The 17,404-nt window shown below is 39.2% G+C and overlaps 1 protein-coding gene across 1 annotated transcript; it reads left to right on the plus strand.

The window, feature by feature from the left end:
- Positions 1 to 4,853: 4,853 nt before the first annotated feature.
- LOC105933758 (large neutral amino acids transporter small subunit 1) lies at positions 4,854 to 16,465 on the plus strand. The gene is made up of 11 exons (XM_021321995.2): positions 4,854 to 5,397; positions 5,769 to 6,302; positions 6,429 to 6,554; positions 9,015 to 9,120; positions 9,207 to 9,251; positions 9,539 to 9,662; positions 9,792 to 9,895; positions 10,039 to 10,135; positions 10,932 to 11,081; positions 12,714 to 12,888; positions 13,143 to 16,465. Exons 1-11 carry the CDS (start codon positions 5,322 to 5,324, stop codon positions 13,217 to 13,219), a joined length of 1,614 nt encoding a protein of 537 aa, XP_021177670.2. The 5' UTR covers positions 4,854 to 5,321; the 3' UTR covers positions 13,220 to 16,465.
- The last annotated feature ends 939 nt before the right edge of the window (positions 16,466 to 17,404 follow it).

Consider the following 17,404-nt stretch of genomic DNA (forward strand, 5'->3'; position numbering starts at 1 on the left):
TGGTTTTCAAAATGTCCTGCAAATAAAAACTGAAGAAGTGTGGCCGGCATTTGTTCTCAGCCGTCTTTGCTATGCAAGGAAAGAAAGTGGTGGCAGCGTCGTCCCTGTGGCTGAGGAAGTTAAATACAGGGGAATCATTCAATAAAAGCTGTTATACGCTGTCCTTCCAGCAGGGCGGCGACACCAAACATTCAGCCAGAGCTGCAATGAAATGGTTTGGATTGGAAGTGTCCAATGTCGCTCCTCGAGCATCAATGTCCCACATGTTTAAGATGTTTCCCTGGTTCAGGGCAGCAGGATATAACAAATGTTTCATTACCAGTTCTCTTTAGACCTGGGAGAAATGCTGTGGCGGCTGAATCAGCTCTGTTGGTTCAGTGACACTCGTCAACATACCCATGAGAATGAAAATTGGACTTCCCTGATTTAGATCAGAGTGTTCTCAAATGCAAAAATAAGTCAGCCAAATTTTTATAACTAAATTGACATCCTGAGGCAGGACTTGAAAATTATTATTATTATTATTATTATTATTATTATTATTATTATGAATAATAATAATAATAATAATAATAACAGTGTCCTGTCTAGCAATGTGGCAATAGGAATTGATGTCTCAATGCCAGATAGAGCTCGACAGATTTTACTTTCACAAGTGGAGCAAACAGCTTTCGCCATAGTGCTCCACTTGATTTATGCATGTAAATAGCTTTATTGTGATTCCTGCAGGGAGAATTTCAAATTATATGGACACTACAATGGGAGAGTAAAGGAAGAACAAGAAGAGAAAAAAAAGAAAGAGAAGAGGTGAAAGAAAGAAGAGATAAAAGGGAGAGAGTGATAAAACATTCTCCGTCTGCTCCATCACCTGGAAAGAGAGATGCAAAAAGAACAGCACAACCAACAGACATAAAGCAACAGATACAATCGAATAACACCTAGATGCCATTGCTAAATCATATATATTATTATTTAAGCTGACATGTGTAAAGTGAAACCTGAAAAAAAGTGAAAGAACATAAATAAATAAATAAATAAATAAATAAATAAATTACAGGCTTTTCTGAACAATTAATACCTGGAACCCTGCACCTGTTTAAGTTTAAGGATAAACTTAAGAGAGCAAACTGTTGAACAGATGTCATCTAACAACAAACTGCTGTCTGTGTTTTCAAATAGCTTTTTATTCAACTTAACTCATTCCCCTTGATTCTATGTTTTCCTTATTTGTTTGTTATGAAAGTATGATTAACCGTATCAAAGGTTTCTTTATGTCTACAAATATGCTGACTGCAACTTTTTTTAAATCTAGAACTTTGGGTAATTTCTTCACTGTCTCCATGATGACCAGTGTTGTAAATCCATATGGTTTTATTCTTTTCCAGAAATTGGTTCAGTTTTTCTAAAGTGCTGGACATCCGTGGAATTTAGGACACAGGGATATCATTTGAGATCTCATACTTATCTGCATTTTTGTGTAGCGATATTATTTTGGCTCTGCATTTTTTTTGTGTGGGAATGACCCAGTTTGAAATGATAATTTACAGATGTACTGTAATGCCTTTGAAATTCCCTCAATAGAAATGTCTCACTAATGCCATGTAAGTGAATAGATAAAATTGAACACCATACGCTGTTTCCTTATGCTTCACAGCTGCGTGCCACATGGTGCTGGTTGGTCCAATAAAATCTTAATGAAACACATTTTAGTTGATTTTATTCAATTTATACTATTATACGTTAAAAGATTAAGTTGCATGTTCTGTGGATGTAAATATAAACCAGTGAAAGCGTCAGAAAGCCATGAAGAAGAGATGAATAACGATTTTTGTATGATTTTTTTTTTTTTTTTTTTTAGGGTAAATTTACAACATTCAAGCTTGTTTCAGTTTTGCACTTTAAGTTGAATGTTAATGTCGAAAAAGAAAAGTGTGGGTGGAGAGTAGTCTGAATTGGGTTCTGGGGATGTACCCCACCTCATACATCGCACTCTATATGCCAGCCGCGGGTGATTCCAAGCCGGCGTGCACCACATCCACCCGAGGAGCTGAGAAGCTGCTCCCCCTGGCTTCTCCTGTGACAACGTGCACGCTGTTGCCCATTATTTCTGTTCACTCGCTCACCCACATCAGGTGATACCCTGCTAGGGTAACTATTGGCTCTTGTCTCAGACCTTCCCCGAGGTGATTGGTTGAGTGACGAGCACTCTGATTGTGACCTCTACAATGAGCTTCCACCCACACCAGGAAGTGTGGACTGATCAGTCTGTTATATACGACCAAAACGGCGAAGCACAGACTTTATGGTGCAAGCGTGATTTTTTTTTCAAACAGTTATGGTAGGGAGAAAAATTATTTGCTTATTGTCATAAAGCCACTATTCATGATCCTTTCTTGTTTTTTCAGTCAATATTGCCAAAAAACATTGAACGTCTTCCGCAAACTCGTGTACAGCAATGCATGCTGGGAGCGGAACCTATGCGTCATAGACATGTGACCAGCATTAACTGAACTGTCGAATACGTTCGCTTTTTTAATAATTTTTGTCAAAAATGTTGACTTTCTCTCTGGTATGTAACGATTTATCATAGCTTATTAAAGAGACACAGCTGAAGAATAGGCTACAGAAGAGATATGTTTGAACCACCGCTTCTTACAGAAACGTAACGCCAGTCCGTCCGCCATGTTGTGAGTGGCAAGTTCACGCTAGGAAACGGGATTTTTACCAGATAAAAGAAACACCAGGCGTCACGGTCAGCTCATTTTGATTACACATTGTCATGAACAACAATGTCTGTAAATCATATGTTAGTAATGGTAATCAGTAAAACACAAATGAGCAGTATCTGAGAATGAAACCAAGTCTTAAACCAAATATAACATAAACATACTGTATTTAGCTAATATATTGTAGTCTTAATTTGATCAGTTTTACTTGGAACAAATATACCGTTTTAGCCAATATATTTTTCTTGTCTCAAAAAAGTAACCTATGATAGTTACGGAAACGCCACATTTCCCATGATGCCTCTCGGGCATGAACTAGTTTGTTCGTATTTCCCACAGAAAGCAATGACTTCCTTAGAAAAAATTGCAAATAAACATGTTATGCAACAAATATACCGTTTTAGCCAATATATTTTTCTTGTCTCAAAAAAGTAACCTATGATAGTTACGGAAACGCCACATTTCCCATGATGCCTCTCGGGCATGAACTAGTTTGTTCGTATTTCCCACAGAAAGCAATGACTTCCTTAGAAAAAATTGCAAATAAACATGTTATGCCGATATGTATTTTATTGGCATAACCTTATGGGAGGAGTAAAAAAAAGTGTATGAAAACCGTAATGTTGAGCAGCTCGAGTTTACGCTGGTATAAAAATGCTGTCATGACACTGTTCATCCGGGGCATTCAGAAGGTTTGCAGTCTGGGCTACGTACAGAGAACCTAGTTTCTCATCAATTTGCCCAGGGGAAAGTCCCCGGACCCGTGGCAGAAAGTGCTCTGGATTAATCCAGTGTTGACTTGTGCAGCTCCATCTGTAGCTAAGACGTTCATGTGAACAGAGCTTGGAGTACGCATGTCGACCTTGTCAGCGTTGATAGTAATGCAAACACTCTGCAAGTTACGTTTCAACAGAACGGGGCTCATTCTCCGAATGCACCTTTTTTTTTTTTTAAATATATATTTAAATAAATTACTTTTATTTATGTAATTAAATGTATCATAAACATAAATAATTGAAAAATTTTTATATTTATTAATTTATTGAAGTACTATATTTATTTAAGCTTTTGCTAGGTCAGTAGAAGTGCACCAGACAAAGGAAAAAGGTAAAATATCTTTCAGAAGGGCCCATACCCATTGAGAGCTTTCACATTTTGTCATATTACATCCACAAACCTAACAATATTTTCTCCAGATTTTATGTGATTTACTTGTGAAGTAGGGAGAAAATGATACATGACTTTCAAAATGTCTTACAAATGAAAGTATTAAGCGCATGCATTGAGCCTGCCTGAGTAAATGTCTCAACCCTTGTGTGCGCAGCTTCTCTTCCAGTATTTATCCTTAATAGGCTCCACGCATCTTCCATCATCCCCAATTCGCTTCACTGTCACTTGAAGAAAAGAAGCATTGTTGGAAATTTTCATTCAATAGTTTATACAGAGATAAAATCAACCTATTTATAAATTCAGTGACATTAAAATAAATTTGCTTCTACTGTATTTCATCTGAGGGTATTTAAGTAAAATGGGTTGAATAATAAATACACTTTTAAAACATTAAAACAGACTTTTAATTTTTATTTTATTTTGTTTAAAAAAAATGGAAAGGTTAAAGACCTATGGATACCTTTGAAAGGCAGTGCAAATGTTAACCACCAGGGTATGTCTCTATCTTGTGGTTGAAACTGTGATGTGCAGCCCTGGCAACAGCATGCAGACTAACTGCAGTTTTGATGATTTAAGTGCCTATTTGACCCCTTATTTTTTTTAACTTCTGTCAATCCTATTGCTTTTAATCATCACTTATCGGCTCACCTTCTTAGTTTTAAATTCGGAAACTGTGTGTTTATGTTGCTATGACTTCTGTTCCGCAACAGCTCCGATGGTGTTGTGCAGGTTTAACACCTTTCTTCTCTCTATGAAGCCATGGATAAAGCATAAATAATTGCCTCTATCATTAGTCAGCTCTTTCTATGTGATGAGCATGGCCCCTGGGTGTCCATTTTCTATGGTTTCACCTTTCCGGAAAAAAACAAAGACATCATCTTCACGCTGTCGCCAGTAGAGGGAGCTCCACCCCTGCAGCATCCATCCTAATTGGCTCAGACAACACAGCACGCAGCTGACACACACGGACCATACCTTCTGCCACAGGATTAGGGCAGCAGACCAAAAGCTTACATAGTCACGTGACTCTCCTCTCCAAACGGTCCCTTCTTGCAGCCCCCTTCGCTTCGTGCGCTATCCCATGATTCACTCCGAGTGGGCGTAGGCACGAGCATCCAGCAGCATCACTAAGTTTCAGCTCCTCCCTGCTGCCTGCCTGCTGGGAGTGGGAGACCAGGAGGATCAGGGTCAGATAAATTCCAGACTGAGTGCAAATGAGAGGACAATCGTGTGCATGAGTGTGTGAGAGGACAAATTAGGCTTGGCTATAGAGAGAGAGAGAGAGAGGGAGAGTCGTGAGTGTGTCTATGTGTGTATGAGAGAGAGAGAGAGAGAGAGGCAGAAGGTAAACCCAGACAGGACGAAAGGGAAGGAAAAGGGAAACAAGAGGTAGGAGAGAAGACAGAACTCACAAAAGGAGGGAACATGGCTGAGCCGGAGCTGAAATCGAGAAGCAGCCGGGAGAGTGTTGCTAAAGCAGTGAGCCAGGAGAAGATGGGGAGTAAGTACAGTTTGTACTCACACTCCCGTAGACGGCACATGGCGCAGAGCTGCATTATTCCATCATGTGCTCTGATGCAACTCTGTCTGATGCAAGACTAGACAAAAGCAGCGATGATGTTAACTGGCCTGCAGAGAGGTTGTGCTTTTTGAGACTCGTGATGCTAACAGGTGCAGAAAAATGGCAGGTGCATGTGTGTATCTGTAGCACTGTAGTACGCTGACAGACATTAAAAAAAGTGGGAGAACCTTCTGAAATAGATCAATATTGAAAATCTTTACCTTTTACACGTGTCAGAATCTATCTAAATAAGTCTCATGGTGTTTTGTCATGTCCGATCTTCTCCTGCACTGCTCTCCTGACTTCACCAGCGGCGGAAGGAGCCTCCAACCAGGATGGTCTTATTGTGGAGCAACCAGAATCCCCTTCAGACCCCATGGTCTCTCCCCCCACCGCCGCGGATCCAACGAACAGCCCACCCGAGAAGGGCGAAAAGATCAAGCTCAAACGCAGCATCACCCTCTTCAACGGCGTCGGGATGATCATAGGCACCATCATCGGCTCGGGCATCTTCGTGACGCCAACGGGTGTGATCAAGGAGACCGGCTCTGCTGGCCTCTCTCTGATCATCTGGTCTGCCTGCGGGGTTGTTTCCACCATGGGAGCCCTGTGCTACGCCGAGCTGGGCACAACCATCGCAAAGTCCGGAGGCGACTACACGTACATCCTCGAGGTATACGGTGAACTGGCAGCCTTTCTGAAACTGTGGGTGGAGATGCTAATCATTCGGCCATCGTCCCAGTACGTGGTCTCCCTGGTGTTTGCCACCTACCTGCTTAAGCCCCTGTACCCAACCTGCCCTGTGCCGGACAGTGCGGCCAAGCTCATCGCCTGCGCGTGTCTTGGTGAGTATAGGGGGAACCTTTCAGATGTATTGTCACTCTTACTGTTTTTAAAAATAATTTTAAGCGGGCTGTTTTTCCCGAATTCATGATTCTACCTATAGTCGTGTGTTTCCCAACCTGTCGCAGCTTCCCTGACGTTTGTGAACTGCATCAGTGTGAGAGCAGCCACCAAGGTCCAGGACTTGTTCACGGCATCCAAATTACTAGCTCTCATCATCATCATCCTCTTTGGCTTCATCAAGATTTCCACAGGTAAGCGCCAGTTCCCTACCCCCTCTTGACTATTGGAGAGGTTCCCATTGTTATTTGTCACCTCAGCTCCCTGGCTACTTGTTTACTAAGCATCTCAGTGTAATTGTCTTACACAGCATTTCAATTTTATGCCTTGGTTTTTAAAAACGTGCAACGCCAAGGACAAGAAGCTGAGTCAATTTGAAAAGTTTGAGATGTTCAACATCCACATAACACAACATGCTGGCCTATCGTTTGTTTGCAATCTCCTATGACTCGCTCAAAGCCACAGATTGGTGAATCAACACGAACATGTCTATCTTTCACGAGGAAACAGTATCTTCTAACCACATTTATCTTAGCTATAGATCAGATTAAAAAAAAGGTTTAGTCTACTTTTCATATTAAATTGGTTGGACTGCTATTTTATGTTTTGTTTTAATGCACATAAACAAATGTGTTTGCATTAGTTTAAAATAGTCCAGTTTTATGTTCAATGTGTTGTTTGTGTTTTGAAGATTTTTAAGTGGCCCAGCTAGTCCTGACTTCAATCAGAGAGCAAACATGTGAAGGGAGTAGAGATCAGGGTGATGGGGAGGGAGCCTTCCAGCCTCAAAGACATGGACCTCGTCACTAAAGATAAATCATCCGAATCCCATATGGGAATATAAAAAAAAGTATGTTCTGTAATTATAACTAGGGTTTATTTGCTGCAATGCCAGTAAATATAATTGCAGTGATAATTAAGAAGTTTATATGTATTTTTTATTTATTTATTTTTTACAATTATTCATTATCTTTAGAGAGAAACCTTTTTCATTTCAACCAGAAACAAACTGCCTGGTTAAATAAACTTAAAATATCTAAATCTGCCAGGGGAATTGCTTCACTGAAGACAGGTGTTGACAGTATCTGCACTATTCTGTTATTTCAACGATCAGTACAAGTTTCTCAAGCCAACCGTGATGAGGAAATAATCAAAGTGCCTAATCCCAAAAATCTCCTTCTGTGAGTTTTATAAGTTTATTTCTCAGTTTTTTTGACCGTCATATTTAGACGTAGAGCCTGAGGTATTTAATCTTTTGTCTTTAATTGGGAACAAATTTTTTGATGCATGCTAATGAGCCCAATGAAGCGGACTGCTGTCCTTTCAGTTCGTTAGCACAGTTGCTGAGTCTGAACACAGGGCCAGTCTGTCTGCAGCCGGCTGGTTGAGTCTCTCTGCGCGGCCGTGTGTCAGTGGGCGAGTGGCTATACTTTCAGGCCGCATTCGCCTGTAAAGCTTTTACTACCATACTCCTCTCATCTGTACAGAATTTATACTTTCTGATGAAAGTTACACGTTTTGATATGACCCACCTGTTTATTAACAGTATTTAATGTTAGAACCACAGTATGTGTTTCCAAGAATTGTTGCAGATGAAACAATACCGTAATGATAATAATAAAAAAAAAAAAGACGCGGGAAGAGAATGTGACATCTGCTTCTTTCCCTCCTTTTGGAAGGCCACACCCACTGCCATTGTCCCCCCGCCCCCACTAAGTTACCATGGTAACGAAGTGGCAAAGCTCTTTGAGAGCATGACAGACAGGCCGAATGGGCAAATAATGCTTACCGAGCCCCAGTTAGAATAAAGTTATTTCCATCTGAAAGCAACAGGTAGAGCAGGGTCACACCAGGAGGGAAACACAAACACACATTCAGTACTGCTGCCATGCCGTTGCAACGTGTTTACTTTTCTCTTTGTAGATTCAAGGTTGTTGTTTTTTTTTTTTTTTTATCACATTGATATTTCTGCTCACATTTAAATGTCACCTGGGCTGGAGTTCATTATGCTTTTCCACATTTAAGGAGATGCTGGTTGAACGTATCAAGTTGTTAAAAGAGGAAATTAAAAAGGCCCAGCGGGCGTTTTGGTTAACTTAGGTCTTGGTTCAATGCGGTTAACCTTAAAATAACGTCTGTGCTGATGTTTCTCAGCAACAGCAATTTTTCTAGCTTTTTCCTAGCCTCGACATCCTGTGAACACTAGCTTCATTTGAGTCATTGCTGAAAGAAAGAGTATTTATGGTCAAATAGTTACCGGCGGTCTTCAGGAGAGCTTGTATGAAAACGACTGTACGCTCACTACAATAATTATTTGCTTATGGTCGCCATATGGCTATAATTAAGAATCAATTAATAAACAACCCCACAGCTTTCAAAGAAGTGATTTGCCAGAGTTTTAAACTGCTGCTTTTCTACCTTCAAACAAGTGGTAAAATGTATTTTTGTTTAATTAAACATTTTGTCAGCTTGTGCCCCTTTCAAAACTATTTGCTGCTGCTTGTTTAGCTTCTCTTAAGTTGCTTTGTTCCTCTGCCACCACAAGGGGAGCTGAGGCCCCATTTATGATTTAGCTCCATATATGTCTATAAACTACATAGGTCATTGATGTTTTTATTTGACCTGTTTCTACTTTTTTTTCTGTGTCCATGCAGGTGATGTGCCCTATCTGACACCAGAAAAGGCATTTGAAGGAAGTAAAATGGGAGTGGACAACATCGTGTTGGCGCTGTACAGTGGCCTCTTTGCTTTTGGTGGCTGGTGAGAATTCATTCACAGTTGATTGTCCGTTTGTCTTTTCAGCACACCCAGCTGCAATTCTTCTCTTGTCCTTTGTTTCCCCACAGGAATTACCTGAACTATGTTACCGAGGAGATGATCAATCCAGAGAGGTGACTTAAAAGTGATGCAGGTCGATTTCAGCACTTTACCGACTTGTCTGTGAATATTACAGGAATGGCATGGCTGCCCTCATCTGTGAATAAGCTTGTCTACCATTGGTTGATTGCATGGGGATGAAGTACAATGAGACACATCAACAGTGACTAGAATTGCAAACACTGGATGGCATGACATTAAACACACATTAGCTCCCACGTCTGAAGATTTCCCCCTTTGTTTTGAAATTCTGGTTCTGCAATCTTGCTGTTTAATGATTATTTCCCCCTCCCCTCAACAGAAATCTGCCCTTGGCCATCATCATATCGATGCCTATAGTCACGGTGGTTTACGTTCTGACCAACCTGGCCTACTTCACCACCATCTCTCCTGAAGTCATGGTTGAGTCTGAGGCGGTTGCTGTGGTACGTATGATTCACTTCCGTTCATAACTACAGATTTTTATTTCACCCAGATAGTTTTATTCACAAAATGTCCACTTCACTTCACTTCTCTGTGCGTGTGTGTGTTTTTGTTGTCATGCACTGATGCAGAGTTTTGGGGAGTACCATCTCGGCGTGATGGCCTGGTTGATTCCTGTCTTTGTCGGTCTTTCCTGCTTCGGGGCCGTCAATGGATCTCTGTTTACTTCAGCACGGTGACTAAAGCATAATATTGACATTATTTTTTTATTTTTTTTTGTTTTACGAGAATTGGAGGGGGTTGCTCCAAGATCCGCGGGTGGAAACTTTATCCAGGCGAATGGCTTCAGTGGAAAATAACTACCCGTTTCTCCACTAGGCTGTTTTACGCCGGAGCCAGAGAGGGTCAACTCCCTGCCGCTCTGGGACTGGTTCACACAGACTTGTTTACACCTGTTCCATCCCTAATCTTTACAGTAAGGCTGAACTTTTTACTTAGAAAGATCAGTGGTGATTACAACCTGGTTTATTTTTTTTTCTAGGTCTGGATAAGTATGGAAAAATAAAACTGAGTATGGAAAAATGTATGATTCTCCAGATTTTTCTTCTTTTTTTCAAAATTGCATTGTCCTAATAATGCTTAATAAGTTTATTGTATTGATTTATATTATATCACATGCTTTGATGCTTTGATTTACCAAGCTTGCCAAATGGAGTTTTATTTACTTATTTTATTTACTTACCCAACAATAAAACAAAGCTCATTTTCACAACTTGGCACCAGAAAACTGGGCCTAAAGTTTTAAACTTGACCCTGGTTGATTTAAAAGTACTAAAACTCTAATTTTCTTGAGGCACCAGTAATCACAAACTGTACTTGGAAAAAAAAAAGAACCTTACTTTACTCCAGTCGTTGTTTGAAGTGTCAGTCAATTTGCCAAAAAAATCGGTGAAATGCACTCTAATTTCAGCATAGTGCTCATTCGTGGTTTTTGGAAGCTTACAGATAAGACCTGACAACTACACAAGCAGTTTATGTCTTTAGTTTATTTTCTCCAGCATTTTATAAACAACTCAGAAAAAAAAAGTCTAAGTTTAAATCTGGAAAAGTATGGATGTTTGAAATTGAAAAACACGTTAATAACATTGGATTTGCGACCGGAGAGCACTATTACAACAAAGACAAACATGTTTGCTTAATTTTTTGTGTTTGTATCTGTGCCAGAAAGAACAACCTCCGTCATGTGTTTTTTTTTTTGTGCTTTGCAATAGTGCTTCCTGTCCATGCTGTATGCCATCTCCCAGGATATTTTCTCAGTCATCAACCTCTTCAGCTTCTTCACCTGGCTGTGCGTTGGGATGGCCATTGCCGGTTTGGTGTGGCTGCGCATCACCAAGCCAGACCTCAGAAGGCCTATCAAGGTACGGCCTGAACGCTGCTGCTGCTTTAAACTGAGCACCTTTTTTTTGGAGGGGGGATGAAATCCACTTGAACCTCTGCCCGAGTCTTTGTCTGCTCAAAAACATCAACATGTCGACAAGTTATATAAGAGCGGCACTATTTTTATTTTATTTTTAATGAAAGCACCATTGTATCACTGCTCCTGTTATGAGTTGGAAGTGGAACCACACTGTGTTTCCACCGTAGGAGGGAGTGGCGACTGAATGAATGCGCCGTTCTTTGTTTCCCTCTCATCGTGGGAATATAACCTTGCTTAACAGCGGTCTTTCATCTCCCTTTTGAGGCAGAGTGATCTCAGCCCGTTTGTTTTATAAGATAAACTACACACGGAGAATAAACAGGGATCCCAGTTTTTTGTTTTTTTTCATTTCCCAAAACAATTATGAAACAAGATTTTAAGGTCTGTTGTGTCTCAGTTCAGAACGCCTGTCAGAGCACAAGATTTAATTGCATCAGCTCTTGAGATCTGAGTTCAGCTTTTCTAAAATAACCTAAGTCAACATCTGGAATGAAACACATTGTTAATCTACATAAAGCCAGTAATAATGAGAAGTATGGAACTATAATTAAATTATGAACTGAAAACGAACTTTTTTTTTAACACTGTGGATTTGTTCAAATTAATACAGATAATAATTTGGATAAAAATGCATGTTTTTCTTCTTTGTTTTACATAATTGGAAATATTGATATTAAATATCATATTGTAACATTACAGAAACATTCCAGTAATAATAATAAAAAAAAAACAATAACAAATGAAGAAAAGTGCTTAAAATATTTTTTGTGAACTGTTAAGAAACATATCTGGTTTGGAATAATTGAGATTTATTCTCACTTACGTAAAAATGGTTAAAATCATCCAGAGACATATCATGTCAGCTGTACATGGTCAGAGCATTGTTACCTCCATTTTGGAGAATGTTTGCCGTGCTTAAACATTAGAGATGCAGTTCCGTGTTCCCCTAAATGTCTAAGTGACAATTTGTGGCCTTCATAAAGAACATTTTCAAAAGTAGAGGGGAAAACAGATGTTTCACTTTTTGGAAAATAATCTTTTAAGACATCTGCCAACATGTCCAGACGTGGCTGTTCAAGTAAGCCCACTCTGAAAACAGACTGCAACATGCCAAAATGTTGCCAAAACCCTAAAATATCTTCATAGGACCTACAGCAGACTCCTGCTACAAGTGGAGAAAACAAGTTCCACATTTAGAGCCTGCCCACTGCAGGGAAAAAACATTCAGATATTTCGTTATATGACTGTAGAGTGATGAGGCGTCTGGAATGTTTACATAAAAAATGTGTATGACCTGGAGCTTTTAGATATCATTTTGCATGAATAACAATAATTTCTCGCAAATTAGTGTTTGCTGGAGTTTCTGTTCATGTTAATATGGGAGAAAAATCACCTGTATAGATATGAAAGTGCAAAGTTGTCTTTCCATAGTCGGTTTCAGCCCAATCTCTCATTATTATACAGTTTATTTGTTGTTTCTCCTGTCTGTAATCCAGGCGACAACAATGTTTTGACCCTCTACCCTCTCCTACAAGCAGAATTAACAGCCGGCTCCTTCCTTTTCCCTCTGCAGGTCTATCTTTTCATCCCTGTGACGTTTGTGTTGGGCTGCGTCTTCATGATCGTCGTGTCTTTCTGGGCGGCTCCGTTTGAGAGCCTGGTGGGCAGCAGCATTATTCTCACAGGCATTCCTGCCTATCTGCTTGGCTACAAATGGAAGAAACCCCATATGGTCAAGAAGATGCTGGGTAAGTGAAGTTCTGGGTTTGTTTATTCTAAAAAGGCGCCTTTGTTTGTTCAGAGCAGGCGGACGAGGTCTCTCCTACAGTTTGTTATGAAATCCGTGTCAGCGTATACCTGTACCCACTGTTCGGGTTTATTTTTTTATGCATTCGGTGCGAAAGCATCGGCATGATGCAATATTTTCTTAATTTTCAGACTAGTCGTTGTTGCTGATGAAGTTCAACACAAGATGTAACATGACGAGTTGTTTCTCCTTTAGAAATCTTCACAATGTTCTGTCAGAAGATCTTCATGTCGGTTCCTGAGGAGAAGGACAAACAGGAGGTGGCCGAGTAACTTCTGGCAAGCTTGGCATCAGTCTTCAAATGTTTACATTCGTTTTTTTTTATATAGTTTGAGCACATTATTTTTAGATTTTGTCCTACCAGTTACAGCAAAAGTGGATTTAAAAAAAAAAAAAGTATAAATCTACAAGGTGCACAGGTGGCCTTATGAAATGTCTCCAGGTCTAAAATGTTATCTAAATTTTGCATCTGATTTGTTTCTGCTGCTCTTAATGTGAAAGCTTTTGATAGTTTGGTCCTGTTTAACGCTGGAACATACTTTCATCTTAAAATGTGAATAGATGCGATGGAACCCGGATTATTTAGATACTGCAAATACAGCATTAGAACATGTAAATCTACTGCCCTGCAGGTTTGTTTTCCATTGATAAAAAAAAAAGAAAAGCAAAACACAGAAGACAGTTTTGATTGTGTTTACTTTTTATATCACTAACAATAGAACGTGTCACAGTTTTTAATAGTTTAGACTTCTTTAGAATGTGAAAAACTTTGAGGTGACCTGAAGGCTTAGCATAGCATATACAGATCTATTTCTGTATTTGAGACATGCTGCTAGCCTACATTGGCTCTTAAATGTCCACATGTGCTGCATGATAATAGGAAAACAGAACACTTCAATATTATAGTTGAATATTACGTCACTTAAACCAAATGCTATCCTAGCTCTCTGATCTTGGTCTCTAACGGGTATAACGGGTTATGGAAGTCCATCCAAGTGTCCAAATGTATTATAGGTAAGCAGAGTTCTGATCTGGAAATATTCTAGACTATCCTTTATCACCTGAAAAAAATACTTTGCAATTGCAATATTAGACACAATCATACTTTGATAACAACTGGGACTTGATAAAGTGTGCAGCTTTGCCACACAGCCTTATTAAAGTCCCCTGGTTTTGAAATGATACAGCATTTCCAAACTTTTAGCACCTCAAATTGTGCTTACATTTGTCCTGTGCAACTGAACTGAAAGTCGAACAAATCTGATTAAAAATATAAAAGAGCCTCAATAACCTGTTTAGATAAGTGTGCACACCCTCAAGCTGATACTCTGCTGCACAGCATTCAGTCTTCTCTGGTAGGACTCTACCAGAATCCAGCATCTCACCTTTCGAGTTGTTTCCCACGTTACAGAATTTCTCCAAACCTCTCAGGTTGTGAGGGCATTGCTTGCTCGCAGCCTTCTGCTGGTGGCCACGTAGTTTTCTGTGAGATTTTGTACTTTTGTATTTTTGCATGGACTCAATGTGGTGCTGAAAAAAATGAAATTTTCTCTCCAGGCTCACTTTTCTTGCTGAGGCCTGAACAGTTTTGAGTTAGCTGACCCATAATTTCATTCACTTAGTTAAAAATATCTTTTCCAATCTAAGGAAAAGCAGCCCCAGATCATAATGCTGCCTCCACCGTGTTTCACCGTGGGCATGGCCATGTCTTTGTGCTGTGTGGTTTATTTGCCTGAAATATGCTTTTTGATATGTGAACCAAAATCTCCTGTCTGATTATTTCAGATAACAAACTCTCCAAAAAAAGGATCTGGAAGATTTTACCCATGGCTGGATGTTTATTTTTTTTTGGAAGAAAAGACTTCTGTCTTGCCACTCTGCCCCTTGATCTACGGAAAGTAAACTTGCTACACCTTAAACACAACCAGTACTTGTTGGAAACTTCTCCAGATCCTTCAATGTTTTTCTCGGCCATTGGCAAACTTTTTCTCAAGGATGACTTTGAGCCGGTTCTCCTCTAAAAACAAAGGCTTAAGCTAAAGGAAGAAAATATAAAAAATATAAAAAAAAGAAAAAAGAAAGAGTAACTTCACTTAATTTTAGATTCACTAGACTTGTTTATAGGTGTGAAATCAAGAAGACTGAAAGCTGAGTTAAAAAGGTGCTTCAGCAAAGTTTTAGTTAAAGGTGGTTCACACTTATGCAACCTGGTTACTGCAGCTTTGTTTTTGAACTGTATGGGATAGTTCACGTTAAATACTAGTAAATGATTCAAAATGATCATGCTTTATGATTTATCATGCTGTCATTTTTTGAGGGTCAACAACCTGGAATATTAGCTGTCCTATTTGCACTTTTCAGAGCCACTATATAAGGTCACTGTTTGAAGAGGACTAATAGCAGAGCCGCTTTTGTTTTAACCCATATTAATATTCCTGTTAAGTTACTTTTAATTTAAAACAACTTTTTTTTCATCCTTTCTACTATGACTTAGCACCTATTTTAAATCACAGCCTCTAGAAACATAACACTAGATTTGTAATTTCTACTGTAGGAGTGCTGCTATCCGGCTAGCCAACTTTTTCTATGATTTCACTCCGGTGTGAAACCGAGTTAACTCTGTGTGCAAAGCAGAAAAAGGTGACGTAAAGCACTGGTAGCAGAAGCGAAGCATCTGTATAGTTATCTCTGTAGTGGTTGTATTAGTGTTTGTATTGGAGGTTTTTCTCGTCCGTGCCAGCTTCGTCAGTGCTGATGTTTAACATTTTAGTGACACTCTCAGACCAAATTGAATGTGTAATGACGTTTGGTGACGCAGCCCCGAAAGCCACCCCAAAGAAAGACATTCCCGGAAGCAGGAAGCTTTAAAAGCTTTTGAAGTGTTACCCGCTCTGAAAGCTTACACTGAATTCTGACATTCGTTGCGTTCATGTTGGCTGAAGGCATGAGACAGGAAGACGAGTGCCATCCTACCAACATTTTTATTCTATGATTTTACTCTAAGAATTTCTCAAAATGTCAGAGAATTCAGTTTATTCTCTACTTATCTGTCCTTTTTGCTTGCATTATTGATTTACATGTTTTATTTTCCAGATCAGATAGGCATTTAATAAAACTTTGATAGTGCACATTTCTAACTGCCAATGAGTTGTAACTGTCAAATATTTATTTCTTAAAAGTATCAAAGAATATTTTACACTCACCTAACATCCACAGCAGCTATGAGCACACCACTGAATAGCACAAAGGTTGAAGAAAGACGTATGGAACGCCCTCTTTATTGATTGACCTCAAATAAAGATGAATGCTTTCTGCAAGCCTCATCATATATTTTATGTTGTGCACAAAATACTGTATCTGTATAAAACGTCGCTATATATCTGTAATCACGTTTGACAGGTAAAATGTTATGGGGAATTAAAAATATTTTTAATCTTAAAATTGAGAGTACCTATTATATCTGTTGTATCTCAGTGACCATGGCAGGTACATGTAATAATAAAAGTATTTTCTTCAGAGTTTGAATTGTGGGTCTTTTTATGGCAAAATGAGGAACAGTAATCCTCGAATGTCAAAAATATTTACGTCACTGTTGTATAAATGCAGCCGCCATGTGATGTGATAGTATCAGTTAACAAGACTCGCTGCTGACTGCGATTTCAAACAGAGCATGCAACCCCCAAACACGAGACGGCTCTGATCCAAATGAGGATACCACAGGGTAATTTTCTCAAAAATGCAGTCCAGTATTATTATCTCCCAAACAATCAAGTGGTCGGGTAGTGATCTGGATTTGAAAGCCCATCCTTTCTTGTTTGTCTTGTCTTGTTTGTTGGCTCTCTGACAATGAAGCCACTGAAACCTGGGCCGTCTGGGGAGTTCATATCTGTCTGAGGAGGAAATGAAAGCCTCTGAAAGCTGCTGATGGAAGCAGCATCAGAGCTGCTGGACGCAATATTAGTGATGGGAGATTGGAGAAGCAAAAACAAATCAAAAAATATTGCTTGACTTTAGTGATGTATTTTGAGCAATTGTGAAAGTAGAATTTTTTTTTATTTCTTTGCAAGGGAAAGCAAAATATTTTCATAGTTCTCTTTAAATTATGAGAAAACCTATTAAATATATACTATAAACTAATAGCTAGTTGCTATCATCAATGCATATTATAGCAAAAAGAATACTTAACGAATAGGTATTTTCAAAGAAAAACGTTTTTATGTATTTATTTTTTGTATGTGTGTATGTGTGTGTGTATATTTTTGCAGTTTGGTCAGAATATCACATGGAAATGGGCCTAATTTATTAGTTTTGGGCAAAACAAAAAATGTAGGTCAGACTAGACTCATTGCAATGATAACATTTCACCAGCAGATGGCGATAGAGTCACATTAATCTAGGTTGGCAAACTACTCTAGCTCTAAAAAACACGTAACATGGCAGATTTTCTCGTTCAGTTT

Source organism: Fundulus heteroclitus, chromosome 1, assembly GCF_011125445.2.
Source record: "Fundulus heteroclitus isolate FHET01 chromosome 1, MU-UCD_Fhet_4.1, whole genome shotgun sequence".
NCBI lineage: Eukaryota > Metazoa > Chordata > Actinopteri > Cyprinodontiformes > Fundulidae > Fundulus > Fundulus heteroclitus.

Excerpts from the sequence above, each read along its gene's own strand:
- LOC105933758 (XM_021321995.2), top strand. The coding sequence starts at position 5,322 with ATGGCTGAGCCGGAGCTGAAATCGAGAAGCAGCCGGGAGAGTGTTGCT. Across the intron at positions 9,121-9,206 it reads CTCTTTGCTTTTGGTGGCTG|GAATTACCTGAACTATGTTA; the intron begins GTGAGAATTCAT and ends GTTTCCCCACAG. Across the intron at positions 10,136-10,931 it reads TTCCATCCCTAATCTTTACA|TGCTTCCTGTCCATGCTGTA; the intron begins GTAAGGCTGAAC and ends GCTTTGCAATAG.